Raw genomic sequence first — 14,798 nt, 5'->3', positions numbered from 1 at the left:
TATCAGCTTTCATTTTTCTTTGTGTTTTTCATGGTTAACAGAATGATGTGAAGTTCTAAAAAGCGTATGATCGTAAAGTATTTTAAGGAAAAGCTCATGTGCTCGAATAAGTCCAATTTATCATTTGTGTGAAGGAGTTTCTTTAGGTGTGTCACCATCAAACCATGCTATATACAGCTCAGGTATATGCATGATGCATGAATGTCATGTTGTAAAGTTAGCTCAGTCATGGAATTGCTCTGTTCAAGGTAAGGATTGCGTGCTTGTAATTACATTTTAACACAGAAAGGGAAATCAAGAAAGCTGAGATTCACCTCCTAAGCTGAATAATTTTACTTTGTAATTTAGAAGTCTGCTATTGTGGTCCTTAGTAGCAATATGCATCTAAAACAATGTTTTGTATGTTTTGGGAGCATTTTTTATTTTTTGCAAACACACCAGTTTCAGAAGTGAAACTCAGTTGGACATATACCCCATCCATTGAAACAGGGTGCTTTAAAGCAGAAAAAATAAGAAATAAAAACTTGCAGGACACCAGTACCAGATGACAAGGATTCACCACAACTGTTGTAATCAATACATACTGTGGCATTATAAAATAGTTTAAGCAAGGAACTGCTCTGGTAAAGGTAAGGTCTAAAGTATTTTACTTGTATTGTAAATACTTAAGGGTAATAATATAGAAAGAATAACTAATAACTGGACCTACCTCTAAAACTATATTGCTTTATTGTTTAAATCAGTGGTTGTGAATTATGGTACGCAGTGGCCAGTGTTCTAAATGCTCTTGATGTGCTTCTGCCCCAATGCCTCTGATTCCAATAGTTGAATTCTCTCTCAGGCCTGTCACTAGGTTCTGCATTCAACTGCAAATGAGCCAGCCTTTAAAAACAGTGGTGTTCATGCAGGAAATGTATCTAAAACACGCAGGACATCCTTGAAGACTGAAATCAACCACCCCTGTTCTAAATCCATGGCTGACATGGCATCATTTCAACAACTCTGGCCTTTTGGAAAAATTAACGCAGCTTTTAACTAACTGTGGAGAGCTGCCCCTCTCTTTGCCAAAATGCAAATCTGTCAGACAGTTGGAGCCAGAAAGGAAGAAGGAGATGGAATGCAATTGAAGCAGTGTGGTGGCCAGATGAGCTGGGAATATCTGCAGCTGTTAAACTGCTGGTTTGTGTGCCACTTTCTAAAGCTTTGAAGGTACTTAAAGTTAGTTAAGCAGGGTCTAAGCATGAATAAAGTAGGAACCCTTCTCTAATATGTGGTATGCAGTTTTTTTTTTTCAAGCATAATGATCCTTAAGAAAAGCATAAGAATAAAATGACTCACTTGTCAGAAGTAAGTGAGTGAAAAATTAATTTAATACAAATTTTAGGTAATTACACCCTAACATTGAAATAATTTATTCCTTGATTAACATTTAAAAATTATTTGATGTATTAGGCAGCCAGTACATATTAGGATTTCTATATATTTAATAAAGGAAGGGGTCCACAAGGGAGGATCGTGAATATCCGTTTCAGTCCAGGCTAGTTATTGATGCTGTCTTCTCTCCCCCTGCCCCCTCCTCTTCCAGAGGAAAAGAGTACGGTACTCTGAGCTGGACTTTGAGGTAAGATCTCAAACCTCATCCACTACCATATGCCTGTCTCTGCTTTCTTGTGCTTTTGCCAGGACCTAATTAACACATAGAGGAGCAAAAAGCATTGCTTAACCCCCAACCTTCCCACCCTTGTCTCCCCCTGCACTTAAATAAAATTGTTCTTTAGAGCTACCGTACCCAGTATGCTGTTTCTGCAACAAAGGCCCTAAACTGTTGTTCATGTTGAATGACATTGTTTGTGTAAGAAAGAAGAGATCATCGAGGTGTACATCTATTTGTACCTCATGACTTTGTGGGATCCTGGTTGAAGAAACAGTTGACTTGACTGCTTTTTTTGTCTGGATTACTTGACTCTTGAGCCGCAGAAGTTTGTGACTAAAGCTGATGTCTCTGGTTATATGTGTTGGTAAATGATGGTTTTGTATTGTTTTCTTGAATGTTTTTTTCTGAATTAACCCCTTGTCCTCTAAGATTCTAGTTGCTAAAAAGCTTCAGTTGTACATACAACTGTTGTTTTGTCTTTTGTATGTATGGCACTCTCACTGTTGGTAAGAACAGATATTCGCCTGCATCCTCAGAAATATATTTACTGCACCCTTCATCATTATTGGCACTTCTAGTTTAAAAATCAAGCTATCTTTATTTTTCGTTCCAGTGGTATACTTTCACTGAAATTAAAGAAAATATTTTTGTACTTAAAGGCACACTGTGTAATTTTTGGCCACTAGTGGCAGCAGACCTGTAACTTTTACAATAGTTCCCGTAGTAGCTTTAATTTTTGGCATAAAAAATAACAAAGATATATGACTATACTAGAAGCAAAGTGTTAACCTACCAGTCTAATAATAGAGTTTAGAAAAGAGAATTGATTTTACATCAGGCTTCTTCTTTCAGTCTGCGCCACAAACAAACTCCTTTCCAAGAACGACTCTTGTTTTTACTTGCGCACAATCCCTTTCCCTTTTTCTCTTTTAAGTCGAGAAGGTTTAAACTTTTTCCTTGCCTTAGCCATGACCAGTAGTCAAGCAGGTGGAAAAATAGTAGAGCAAAAGGAATAATTCAAAATAACCCATACATGTCAAATAATTAGGTGGTCTGTGGTTTGCCTTTAAGTCAAAGGAAAAATAGTTGCATATTCTTTCTGGTTAAAAGTGGATTTTGTCTTGGGAGCTTTTCTGAGCGGACTGTTATATTGTATCATTTTTGTTTGAGGCAGTTCATGACACACTCTAACAAGGTCCAACCACCCTTCAGAACAGAAGTAGGCACACAGCATCATACTGTAGATCTTCAACCATAGCTAAAAACGGGCATCAGAGGCTTTTCCACATATTTTGGCCTTTATTTCACCCCACCCACTTGAACTGATTGTTGCTGAAAAGGTCAATCTTAGACTCATATCACCAGATCGCTGTGTTCTAGTGAAAGCCCAGGTTGTGTTTTCTAAACTCCACTTGTTCGTGTTTGTGGCAGTTGAACATAGTGGGTTTATTCTCTACATGCCCACCCACCTAAGAAACAAAACAAACAATAAAAAAACAATTCCCATTCAGGCCAAATGGTTGTCATAGAGATTGAATGATTCTTTGAAGCAGTGCTTTAACAATGAGCTTTGGGCCTTGCTTTGTTTCAGTCATCATTCACCATAATGTGTCTGATTTTAAGAAAAGTTGGAACCTCGTCTAGCCATGTAGCCAGTACAGTAGTTTAGAAACATTGGCTTCTAGAACAGTTTATTGCTTCTTGTCTGTCTTACCTGTTTTAAAGAGTGTCTGCAATTATCAGCTCTCTTCATACCAGTGGAAATGCAAAGAGGAGGTTTTGGGGTTTTAAAATGTGTACTTTGATCAACAAATATTATAGTTGTTGTTTTTTTCAGAATAATTTTAGTGACTGCTATTAAATGTGGTAGCAGTGATTTTATTAAAAATATTTACTTGATGACAAGATTTCAAACATTCAAAAATGACTTGTATCAAGATGGATTTCTTTTTTTTAAATGTGTTAATCTTAGATTATTTCATTCCAATTAGCATTTTACTTAAGCTTCAAAGGAGTGCCAGTAAGTAAGCATTATATACTATATATCCATGATAAATGAAAGGAAAATAATTTTTAGTTTTGATTAACTGGCACATTCTGAGAGGAATTTGAGGGGGAAAAAAGAATATTCTATTTGTTTATTCTTTGAGCGGACGTGTGATGAAATCTTTTGCCTAAACTCTTTGTTTTTTGTGTGTTTGTTTTGTCATTTTGCTGATTGTATTGTATTCAGCAGGGGTTAAATTTTATTACACAGAATATTTTTTAAAAAAGAACATAAAAGGAAAGTAGAGGCAAGTTCCTTAATAGGAAGAGGTATGGGTCTGATATGAGTTATTGTACAATGTTTGAAGTTATAGCTATATGTATAATTGGTCAGTTGGTTGGAGGAGTGGGGCTAGAATTTGCCTGTTTCACTTTCAAACTCAGAAAAGTGCTTTAATAATTAGCTTCTGCTTAACCAATCCAGGATTGCCTTTAAATATATATATATATATATATATATATATATATATATATATATATATATATATATATATATATATATATATATACACTATATTGCCAAAAGTATTTGCTCACCTGCCTTGACTCACATATGAGCTTAAGTGACATCCCGTTCCTAATCCATAGGGTTCAATATGACGTCGGTCCACCCTTTGCAGCTAGAACAGCTTCAACTCTTCTGGGAAGGCTGTCCACAAGGTTTAGGAGTGTGTTTATGGGAATTTTTGACCATTCTTCCAGAAGCGCATTTGTGAGGTCGCACACTGATGTTGGACGAGAAGGCCTGGCTCTCAGTCTCCGCTCTAATTCATCCCAAAGGTGTTCTATCGGGTTGAGGTCAGGACTCTGTGCAGGCCAGTCAAGTTCATCCACACCAGACTCTGTCATCCATGTCTTTATGGACCTTGCTTTGTGCACTGGTGCACAGTCATGTTGGAAGAGGAAGGGGCCAGCTCCAAACTGTTCCCACAAAGTTGGGAGCATGGAATTGTCCAAAATGTCTTGGTATGCTGAAGCATTCAGAGTTCCTTTCACTGGAACTAAGGGGCCAAGCCCAGCTCCTGAAAAACAACCTCACACCATAATCCCCCCTCCACCAAACTTTACACTTGGCACAATGCAGTCAGACAAGTACCGTTCTCCTGGCAACCGCCAAACCCAGACCCGTCCATCAGATTGCCAGATGGAGAAGCGCGATTCGTCACTCCAGAGAACGCGTCTCCACTGCTCTAGAGTCCAGTGGCGGCGTGCTTTACACCACCGCATCCGACGCTTTGCATTGCACTTGGTGATGTATGGCTTGGATGCAGCTGCTCGACCATGGAAACCCATTCCATGAAGCTCTCTGCGCACTGTTCTTGAGCTAATCTGAAGGCCACATGAAGTTTGGAGGTCTGTAGTGATTGACTCTGCAGAAAGTTGGCGACCTCTTCGCACTATGCGCGTCAGCATCCGCTGACCCCGCTCCGTCAGTTTACGTGGCCTACCTCTTCGTGGCTGAGTTGCTGTCGTTCCCAAACACTTCCATTTTCTTATAATACAGCTGACAGTTGACTGTGGAATATTTAGGAGCGAGGAAATTTCACGACTGGATTTGTTGCACAGGTGGCATCCTATCACAGTTCCACGCTGGAATTCACTGAGCTCCTGAGAGCGACCCATTCTTTCACAAATGTTTGTAAAAACGGTCTGCATGCCTAGGTGCTTGAATTTATACACCTGTGGCCATGGAAGTGATTGGAACACCTGATTCCAATAATTTGGATGGGTGAGCAAATACTTTTGGCAATATAGTGTATATATATATATATCTTTGACATAAATTTATTCGAAAGAATTTTTTTTGTTGTTATACGATCATGATTTGAATTGTCTCTGAAAAGGATCTAACTAATCCTTTAAGCAAATATCCTTTATTTCATAGACAATTAGTTACCGGTACTAGCAAAATCTGGAATTGGCAATTCTCCTTTTTAGCTTGGAACAGTCTGTACTAATGGCATTTTTGTCAGTCACTGTAACACGATTTTGAACATAAAAGACTTGTCTGCAACAATCCTAAACAATAAAAGACTGTTGAAGTGGAAGACGGATGAGCATGAGTCAGCAATCGATCGATCTGTAGATGTCCTTTTCTAACCCCCCTTTTCATGGCTGGCATTGCTGCAGTCCCACTGCCTTTATTTTTCTTTTTACACATTTCCATGCCTGTTCCCACATTAACCCCATCATGCAATATCCATTCTTTTTTCTTTGTCATCTTTTATTTGTTCCTATTTGCTTCATTTTTGCTGTTCCTTCCTTTCTTCCCTTCCAGAAAGTGATGCACACTCGCAAAAGACATTCTGAGCTGTACCATGAGCTCAACCACTCGTCCAAGTTCCACACCATAGACAGGTATAACAGGGACCCAGCCATGTCCACATTCAAGGTAAGAGCATCGTTTAGAAGCCAGATGGGAACTTAAATGCACCCTCACTGCCAGTAACACTTAAACTCTACTTGGCATGGGTGGCATGAGATTCTCCTCACATCATCACGAGTAGAAATACCACATATTCATTGTATTTAGATAAAAAATATATAATTAGCTAATATCAGCAGGTTTAATGGGCAGTTTCCTTTTTCCCACAAAATGTTTCTGTTCACAATGAATTGTACTATAGCATAAACATGATCTGAGTAACATCAGAATTTTTTTTTTTGCAAATCATGAAATGACACAATGTGAAAATAAATACGGTATTTGCCAAAATTCTATTCCTTTCTTAAACTCAATTTATAGTGATTAATAGCATCTTTTTTTAAAGGAGTTCAATATAATTCACAGAACCACATCCAGGGTCACAGTATATACTGCTCAACTTTTAGAATCAAGACAGTACTTACCTAGTTTTTTTTTTTTTTTTTTTTTTTAAGACGTGTATCTGTCAGCATAAGGCGCTTACTAAAACCAAATTTATACAAGAACCTCAGATTAACAGCTGAAGATGGAAATGATAATGTAGCTGTCTGGAGTAGTTTGGCTGCTTCAGAAGGTGAAAAAGTTGCCATAATTGATTAATACATGAACAAAGCTGTTAACCGGAAAATTCTTACGGAGCTTGTGGTATAAACCTTAAATAGGCGGAGATTGTATAGGTAAAAACATGACACAAATTTAAATGCTCAAAAAGTAGGTTTTGGGCTGACCTAGTCAAACTTCAAACTCAGTTTCAACTGAAATGCTGTTCTTAGAAATGTTGTTCACACATGAACAGTCTCCCAAGTAGCCAATTCAAGACTATTCTACCAAGTATCCACAGCTATTTTAAAGACTAAAATAATGATGGTTGATGCTTCCAGGGGTGGTCTAATTAGTTTTAGTTATTGGGAACAAGTACTTTTTTCACATACGGCCTGGATTTATTGGATTTAGGAAATGGAACCATCATCTGAAAACACAATTAAAATTTTACCTGATTGTCTTTGGCTGATTAGACATGCTTAAATTTAAGAATATTAAAAGAAAAGGAAACTGTACGAGGGTCATAATTTTTCACAATACTGTATTGCTTGGGTTAAAAAGTCCCAGTCTGTATACCAATAAGAAATGCTACCCATTCTGTATAATTTTTTTTTTTTTATGTTGCTTAAACTTGAGTGATCAGTTGCACCCCTTAAGTTTCCAGACATTGTCTTTTTTTTGTTTAATAATAATAGTAATAATAATAATAATAATAATAATAGTAATCCCCCCCCCAAAAAAAAAACGTTTTTTCTCTTGAGTATAGTAAAGTGCAGCAGTCCTTTTCCAGCCTGCTGACCAGCAGCGCTCATTGGAATAGTATGATTTTGAACTTTAATCCTTAAAATCTTGATATATGCTTCTACCTGTCCCTAACCCATGTCTGATCAAAATACACCAATCCAACCTCTTTCACAGATAGATAAAATATATAAAATATGTGGCCATGTCTGAGTGAACACAGTTTATTGCATATTGGCATTGTGATACTACAGCTCCCAGCTAATTGTATTCAGGAATATTTTGACCTTACCTTTTTTCCATTCACAGACATTAGGCACTAGAAATAAATAAGATCAGTTTTCACCATAGCATTTTAAAAAGTGTTTTATACATATAGTTAATTATCTCTTATTTCATAAATTATTTATTCTGGAAAGCTAAACAATAAACACTTCATTGGAGAAACATTTTGCTCCATACTGTACATAATATTTATACCTGATATGATTGGCTTATGATAGTTGCCTTATAAAAAATGTGTAAATGGTTGATCAGAAGAGCTGTTATTAGTAGATTAACAGATATTTGGTTAATAATATCTAAATTCTGGCAAATCAAAAGCTGCAGTTTTTCACTCTTACAAAACCACCTCACTGTAAAAAATTGCAAAGGGACACATCCGCCATTAACCGTAAGTGCTTTCTGTCTTTATTTGTTAAATATTTTTTTGTGTGTGTGTGTCTGTCTCCTTCTTTGTTCTGTAATTTGCTATCCATTTAAGCGTCTCCACTTTTCTGGTTTTGTAAGTTCAACTCGGTGCATGAGATGCAGGAGCATTTCGAGTCATTAATATACCATTAGTAGTAGACGGAACAGCCCCTCTTTGCTCCACACTGACCTTCAAAGGGCCACTTGCATTAAGTTTTAAACACACACTCCTATTCAACTCCTCTGCTGAGCTTTAGTACAGCAGAGCTGCAAGGAGATAGTCAGCCCTGCTTGTGGGATAGCTTCTTCCTGCCATTGGCGGCCTGCTGGTTCACATCTAATTTACACCAGCAGGAAAGGAGAAGAGGCTGCTCTGACATTTCTCATATTTCTCATGTAATGTCACAACACAGAAATGCTCTGCCAACAAAACGAGCACTTGCATGCAAACATGAGTTCTCTTTCTGATCCCCGAGTCCTGCTTTTTTACGCTCCCTTTTCTCAGTGTCTGGAAATCAACCTCCATAAGATTAATCTGCCTTACAGTTTATTCATTCTGAGCAAATAACACTTAATTGAAAAAGAGCAAAAACAGCTAAAAAAAATTATTCATTCGCTTGAGAATTCTTTACATTTGACAAACTACACCTTCAAACTTCAGTGTATTTTTTGGGGGTCTCATGAAAAGATCAACTTCTTAGAAATATATAGTGAGGCTGACCTACCTGTAGCATTCCAAACCAGTTAATTCTGTTTCTATCTTGTCACTTCTACTCTGTGTTTGCAAAGGTAGTTATATATTATCACAAAGAGTATGCACAGCAGCTACTGATGAATTATGTCTGTGTTAACTTGTCACCTTTTTTACAATATTTATGTCAACCCTAAAACCTTCATTCACATGGCAAGGTATATAATTCATTTATGCAACAGTACTATAGGATCATATCAGACTGGATTTCCGCACATCCTCCAGAGGTACCATTGGCCTTTTGTCGGCTTATCTGATTAACCATCTCCTTCTCTGGTTGCCCATTTGATGATGAATGTTGCCCTGGGAGTTGTGTAAAGTTTGGGGTATTATTTTCTAATCCAAGCTGGATTCAATCTTCTTCCAAACTTTATACCTGGGGTATCCGCTTTTTTCTGGAGTCTTTATTGTTCAGTAATGTTATCAAAACAAGACATAGAATAAACACCTGAAGCTTTCACAGAACAGCTGGAGTTACTCTGAGATTAAATCTCACAGATGGCTTCTGAAGACAGTTTGTTGCATTTGATTGTTTTTTTATTTACTTTTTATTGTGGGCAGAGTGAAGGGATAGCTAACAGCTGTCAGATTCTCACAACAGAATTTTTCTTTCACCAATAAGCTTTAAGGTTATGATAGAATAGCCCCAAAATACGCTGAAGTTTGACCCCAAAAAAAATAAAAAATGTTTTACTTTTTTGCAAGACACTCTACTGTATATTCAAAAATGTTGGTTCTCACTACCTGACTTACAGCCTTCTAAAAACCTGAAAGTGCAGTAAGCTGTGTTCTTATATAATGCACGGATTAAAAGAAATCAGTCCAAATGCAAAATAACCGCATTTAAACTAATTGTAAGAAACTGGAGAGCATATTTTCTTTTGATAATTGACGCAAGAAGGTCTGAAGTTGTGAAATAAGGGGGCAGCATGGATCTGGCCTTTGCTTTCAAACCCATTATATTGAAATAAGTAGGTAGTCCACTTAAGTGTTAATAATTACATGGATAATGATATCAGTGTCGGGCCTTTGACAGGTCCCAGCTTGAGCTCAGCTCTGCTGCTGTCAACATTTCACTTTAAGAGTCACCCCCAAACACTGGCATGCTGACTATACAGTAATTATGAAGATAGGAGGGTGCGTGTGTGTGTAACTGGAAACCCTCACTTAGAAGAGCTCCTATGTATGTGGCCAGCTGTCATTTTTTTATGGTTGGGGGTATAAATGTGTTCTTATCCACTTGTATTCTTTTTGTATGTTTGCGTTTTGTTTGAAATCTGTGTGAAGCAGAACCACTTATGGATCAACCTTCCTTAAACATTAATTATGACACAAGACACAAAAAAATCCCTTCTGTTATAATGTTTAATTTTGTCTGTGATATTTTTTTTAACCAACACAAAGTAAACATTTTAAAAGTGATGGATTTTTTATGCCATTTTGTCATGTTGAGAGCCTGAAAACTGTCAAAGTTGAAACTTACTATTAGCTTCTTATGGCTAAATGATTGTTTTTCATGAGAGCAAGCTCTACTGCATGTAATACTTGGCAGACACAGACCTAACTACTAAAGGAAAACACTTGGTTCTTTTAATCCTATTTAATGTTGAGTCATTCTCTTCAACCGGTTGAGTTCAAGTTCAAACATACTCCTGAAAAACATTAACCTTTTTGACTTTTGCAGGTATCTCTAGCTCTCTCTCTTATTAAAAGTGACTAAACTGTTAACTTCTAGTACAACTTTAACCACCTCAACAGGTGCCCCCTCCCCCACCACCGAGGCACAACACAGAGCCATCGCTAGCACGCAGACCATCTCTTGTTTACAAAGAAAGTCAACGTAAGGCAAAGTAAACCATTATATATTCACCAAATAGAGCTCCACTAACTCAAACTAGAGAACAGTCTTGAAAGTGTTTCGCTACTTGCCGCCATTTACATCTCATAGTTTGCCAGTGTTTTAATGTACTCATGCATTTTCCCCACCTATAAGCTTTAGGTTTGGAACTTTTTGTTTTGTTTTTTTTATTTATTTATTTATTTATTTTTGTTATGGCTTAGCCATGACTTGGCCTGTCATGCTTTTGATAATTTTCACCCATAAGATGTGAGCGATTTGAACTGTATTCTGTGTTGGATTGGTGTTTTCCTTTAGGATAAAAAAAAAAAAAAAAATGAACCCCAGAAAACTCACTAACTAAAATAACTTTTTTGTAACGAATTAAACGATGCTAAGTAAAAAACATTTATTTTATTTTTTTATACAAAGTATCAAATAACATCAAACGTTAAAGTATAGCAATACATCCCTGCCTTTGATCTGGAAAAAGTTTAAGCTAAACTGTGAAATAAGATGCTGGGAGGACTTTCAAGATAAATAAAGAAGGCATACAAAGCTGATGGTAGTGATTTTCCCAGAATGGCTCCATGCAAGAAAGAGACAATATTGAGTACCAGGACTGCAGCCTAACTAATGAGTTCACCAGCATTGTTTTTTAAAATTTAAATTAAGATACAGAAAGCTGTTTTAATATTTGCAAAAGACATATTACAGTATGTGTGAACAAAAAGAGAGTAGATTCCAACCAAACAAAGGCGCTTGCAACCCCAATCATTGCGAAGCACTTCCCAACTATTAGGGATTTTAAATAAATACTTGTCTTTTAATAGCAGCGAATACTAAACTTTAATAGTTGTTTAATAGTTGTTTACGTAGAATTAGAATACTGTTACATTTGATGTGATAGCTTTAACAAGAATATTATAATTGTAATTGCAATTGTTGAACATCAAAATGTTAGATTTACATAAAAGGTGCAAAGAATACTTTATTTTGTTAAAATATTTATAATCTATTGATTTAAGTTTCATCATCTTTTCAGCCTGTTTGAGATTGTTTTCTTTTCTTTTTATTTTTTACAAAAGCTTACCACCAAATAATAACCAAACATCAGTGAATACTTTTTTGCTCAGACACTTACAGTTGACCCTGTTTCCTTGATGCAACCAAATTAGTACTGAAAAAATGTTTGGCATCTATTTACTTACCGGTAACTGAAAGAGGGAAGGGAAATCAAATTCTGCTTTAAGCTCTATGCAATGCACCATTAATATGGTCATACATAAAACATTATTTGTTTACAGTCAAAGTGTGCATTGGAAAGCTTGACAGGTTCCACTTTAGTGTCTATATTAAGTAGGACAACATATTAACTGTATAACTGAGAGAACTTTCAATCCCAGACTTGAACATAACACGAAACAGTGGCAAACTATCAGTCTATTTCATTTAGCCTCTCATCTGCCCTACCTGTTAGTGTTGCCTCATTGTGAAGTGTTTGTATTAGCTGTAATATTTTTAGGTGTGCATAGTGGTGTGGTGGTCTTCCAACGCAGTGCATCATTACCAAAACCTCACATATTCATGCTTTCAAATTCATAATAATTCCACAATCTGCAGCCAAAGCTTCAAAAAATAGGAATCTTGTAGTCATCTGACTCAACACCAGAGCTGTCTTCAATGATGAAATATTTATTTTGTTGGTTTTGTTCTCCATGGTTTGTGCTTGCACGTCTTGTTTGTTTCTGTCAATTTCTATGCATAAGACAAAGTTGAATATCCAAATACCCTAAAAAGATAATAATTATCTTCTAAAAGAAAAAGAAGTTAAAAAAATACCTGATAGTAGATCACAGAACTGCTGAAACATAATGCAGATGAGGTAAGATCTGTTTCAGTTGGATTAAAGAGTTGAGTGGATGTCAGAAACATAAGCAAATTATTGTTCTTTTTTTGCACCTTGTCCACTTTTTGTATTGTACTGCATATTTTTCATTGGGTCTAAATAGTTCTATACTCTATTTGTGCCAATAAATTTAGAATCCATAAAATAGTTTCTAAATTTCCTTTTGATTGTTTCATACCTCCATTTTCATCTTTTAATTCCAGTCCCCGATATTTCCTGTGAATTTGGTGTCACAGGATGACCGGTCCTGCCTCTGGCTGCTGTAGAGACTTTCAAAGGAAGTGATAAAATATTGCAAAATTATGGGAACAAAGGCTGTAACAAGGGTTTAATCATACAATAAGGAGGAAATTAATCATTTAAAGACTTAGCACTTATTTGTTATTATTCTTTTTAATTTTTTTTTTCACTATTGGTGAATTAGCCCAACCTACACCTGTAACTGATTGCATTTATCCATCTATACATAGCCATCTATTCATCTATACTTATTTTGGTTTATATTGAACATAAAAAAAAAAGCATTTGGTATGCTTTGAAAGTTGCATAATTTTTTATGCAGAGAGTGTATATTTTTCCTTAGCCTGTTTGTAAGAAAAAATGTTTAAAGTACGCCTTTTCTTTGCCGAAATATGGCTGATTATTTAGAAGCCTTTTTCCAGTCTCTGTTGGAATGTAGGAAGTTGAAGCAGAGGTGATAACCCTAAACCCTCTCTACTCTAGACAATGATAAACATGTCCTTACTGAGTTTAAGGTTCTTACATCCTTTTTCTGGCGTGAACAGAAAACAGTTGTCTGAAATGTTTATCTGTTTTGGTATAAATGTATGTGCTTAAGATGGTTAAGTCAGAGCTTTTATATACTCTCTGTCTCATCTGAGGACGTTAAATAAAATTGAATATTGTCTTGCAAGATAATGCTTGCAAGACAATAAGGCTCAGTTTTCTAACTTCACAAACCTTAAAGACGTGTCTGGATAAGAAGCTAAGAACAACATATTGAGACTACATTCAAAATTCAGATGTCAGGAACAGAAGTCTCTGAACTTACAAAGAAAACATGGATCAGTCCTGTCATACACTGGCATTTACAGCTGTTTGTGCTGTAGTGATGTTGGGGATATTTTCTTTGCACACTTTGGGTCCCTTAATACCAAATAAGCACTGTCCAAACTCCACACACTGCCTAAGTATTGTGGCAAACAATATTTAAGGGGTATATAATGTAAAGTACTTAACAACCACAAGGTACCCATCCTGATAAATTAACATCAAATTGATTTCTTAAAGATGACCTTAGGTTCACTGTTTTCAAATCACCTCCTCAATCTCCAGATCCAGAACCAAAGCCCACAAGGGCAGACTTGGGACATATGCAACATAAAAAATTATATTACAACTGTTACAAAATCTTTTTTTTCATTTCCATTTGAGGCAGAAAACTAAGGTAAAGCCTACTCTTTCTCAGCAGCACTGTGCAACAGTAATGCCTTTGTAACCACTCAGCTGGATTACTGTAATGCACTCTATAAAGGAGTCAGTGACTTGTGTGTCTCTCAGCTTCAGAGGTGCAGATCTTTTAACAGGCACAAAAAGGGCCATATTTCTTCTGTTTTAACCTTTCAGCCCTGACTGCCTGTACATTTTACTATTCATTTTAAGATTCTATTATTTGCCTTTCAGGATCTGTTCACTCAGGTCAGCTGCTTTGTGAGTGTGCCAAAGATGAAGCACAAGCTTAGAGGAGACCAGGGTTTTGCTGTAGGAGCTTTTAAGTTGTGGAATGACTTTTACTTGGTGATCAGATAGGCCTCTTCAGTTCCTTAAATCTATTTATAAAAACAATCTCTTCTCATTGGCCTAGGACACCAACTGAGATATTGACATTTCATTTTGTTTAATCTGTTTTAAACAATATTCGGTTGCTCTGTTCAGTCAGTATAGGGTTGGTTTATTTATTTATAGTACATTTTTTATGTTGGGTAAAGCACTTTGATCTTGTGCATGTTTAAATAGCTCTATAAATAAAGAGTATGGTATATGGTAACCTTGTACTGCAAGCTGGAATGTCCCAAGATTTTAGTTTTCAATCTCACAACAAATCCATCTTGAAAGAGTCCCGCTAATACGTCCATCTCGTAACAACCACCAAGTCGGATCGATGGCCTGAAATCAGTGTTTTTTAGGGTGGGACATGTAGGA

The 14,798-nt window shown here is 36.4% G+C and overlaps 1 protein-coding gene across 6 annotated transcripts in view; it reads left to right on the top strand.

Moving 5' to 3' along the window:
- adgrb2 (adhesion G protein-coupled receptor B2) overlaps window positions 1-14,798 on the top strand; it is a 367,628-nt gene that overhangs the window by 332,730 nt on the left and 20,100 nt on the right. For 5 of the 6 annotated variants that reach the window (XM_038279177.1, XM_038279174.1, XM_038279176.1 and 2 more), the window contains 2 exons: window positions 1,586-1,621; window positions 5,979-6,092. In XM_038279177.1, the coding sequence (XP_038135105.1) occupies window positions 1,586-1,621; window positions 5,979-6,092 (150 nt within the window). Of the gene's footprint in view, window positions 1-1,585; window positions 1,622-5,978; window positions 6,093-10,608; window positions 10,691-14,798 lie in introns of all 6 variants that reach the window. The other variant, XM_038279173.1, reaches the window with a different exon arrangement.

This window comes from Cyprinodon tularosa, unplaced genomic scaffold (genome assembly GCF_016077235.1).
Source record: "Cyprinodon tularosa strain WSP-4 unplaced genomic scaffold, ASM1607723v1 ctg149, whole genome shotgun sequence".
NCBI lineage: Eukaryota > Metazoa > Chordata > Actinopteri > Cyprinodontiformes > Cyprinodontidae > Cyprinodon > Cyprinodon tularosa.
The sequence above is the reverse complement of the archived record's forward strand: the minus strand, read 5'-3'. Positions and strand labels throughout refer to the sequence as shown.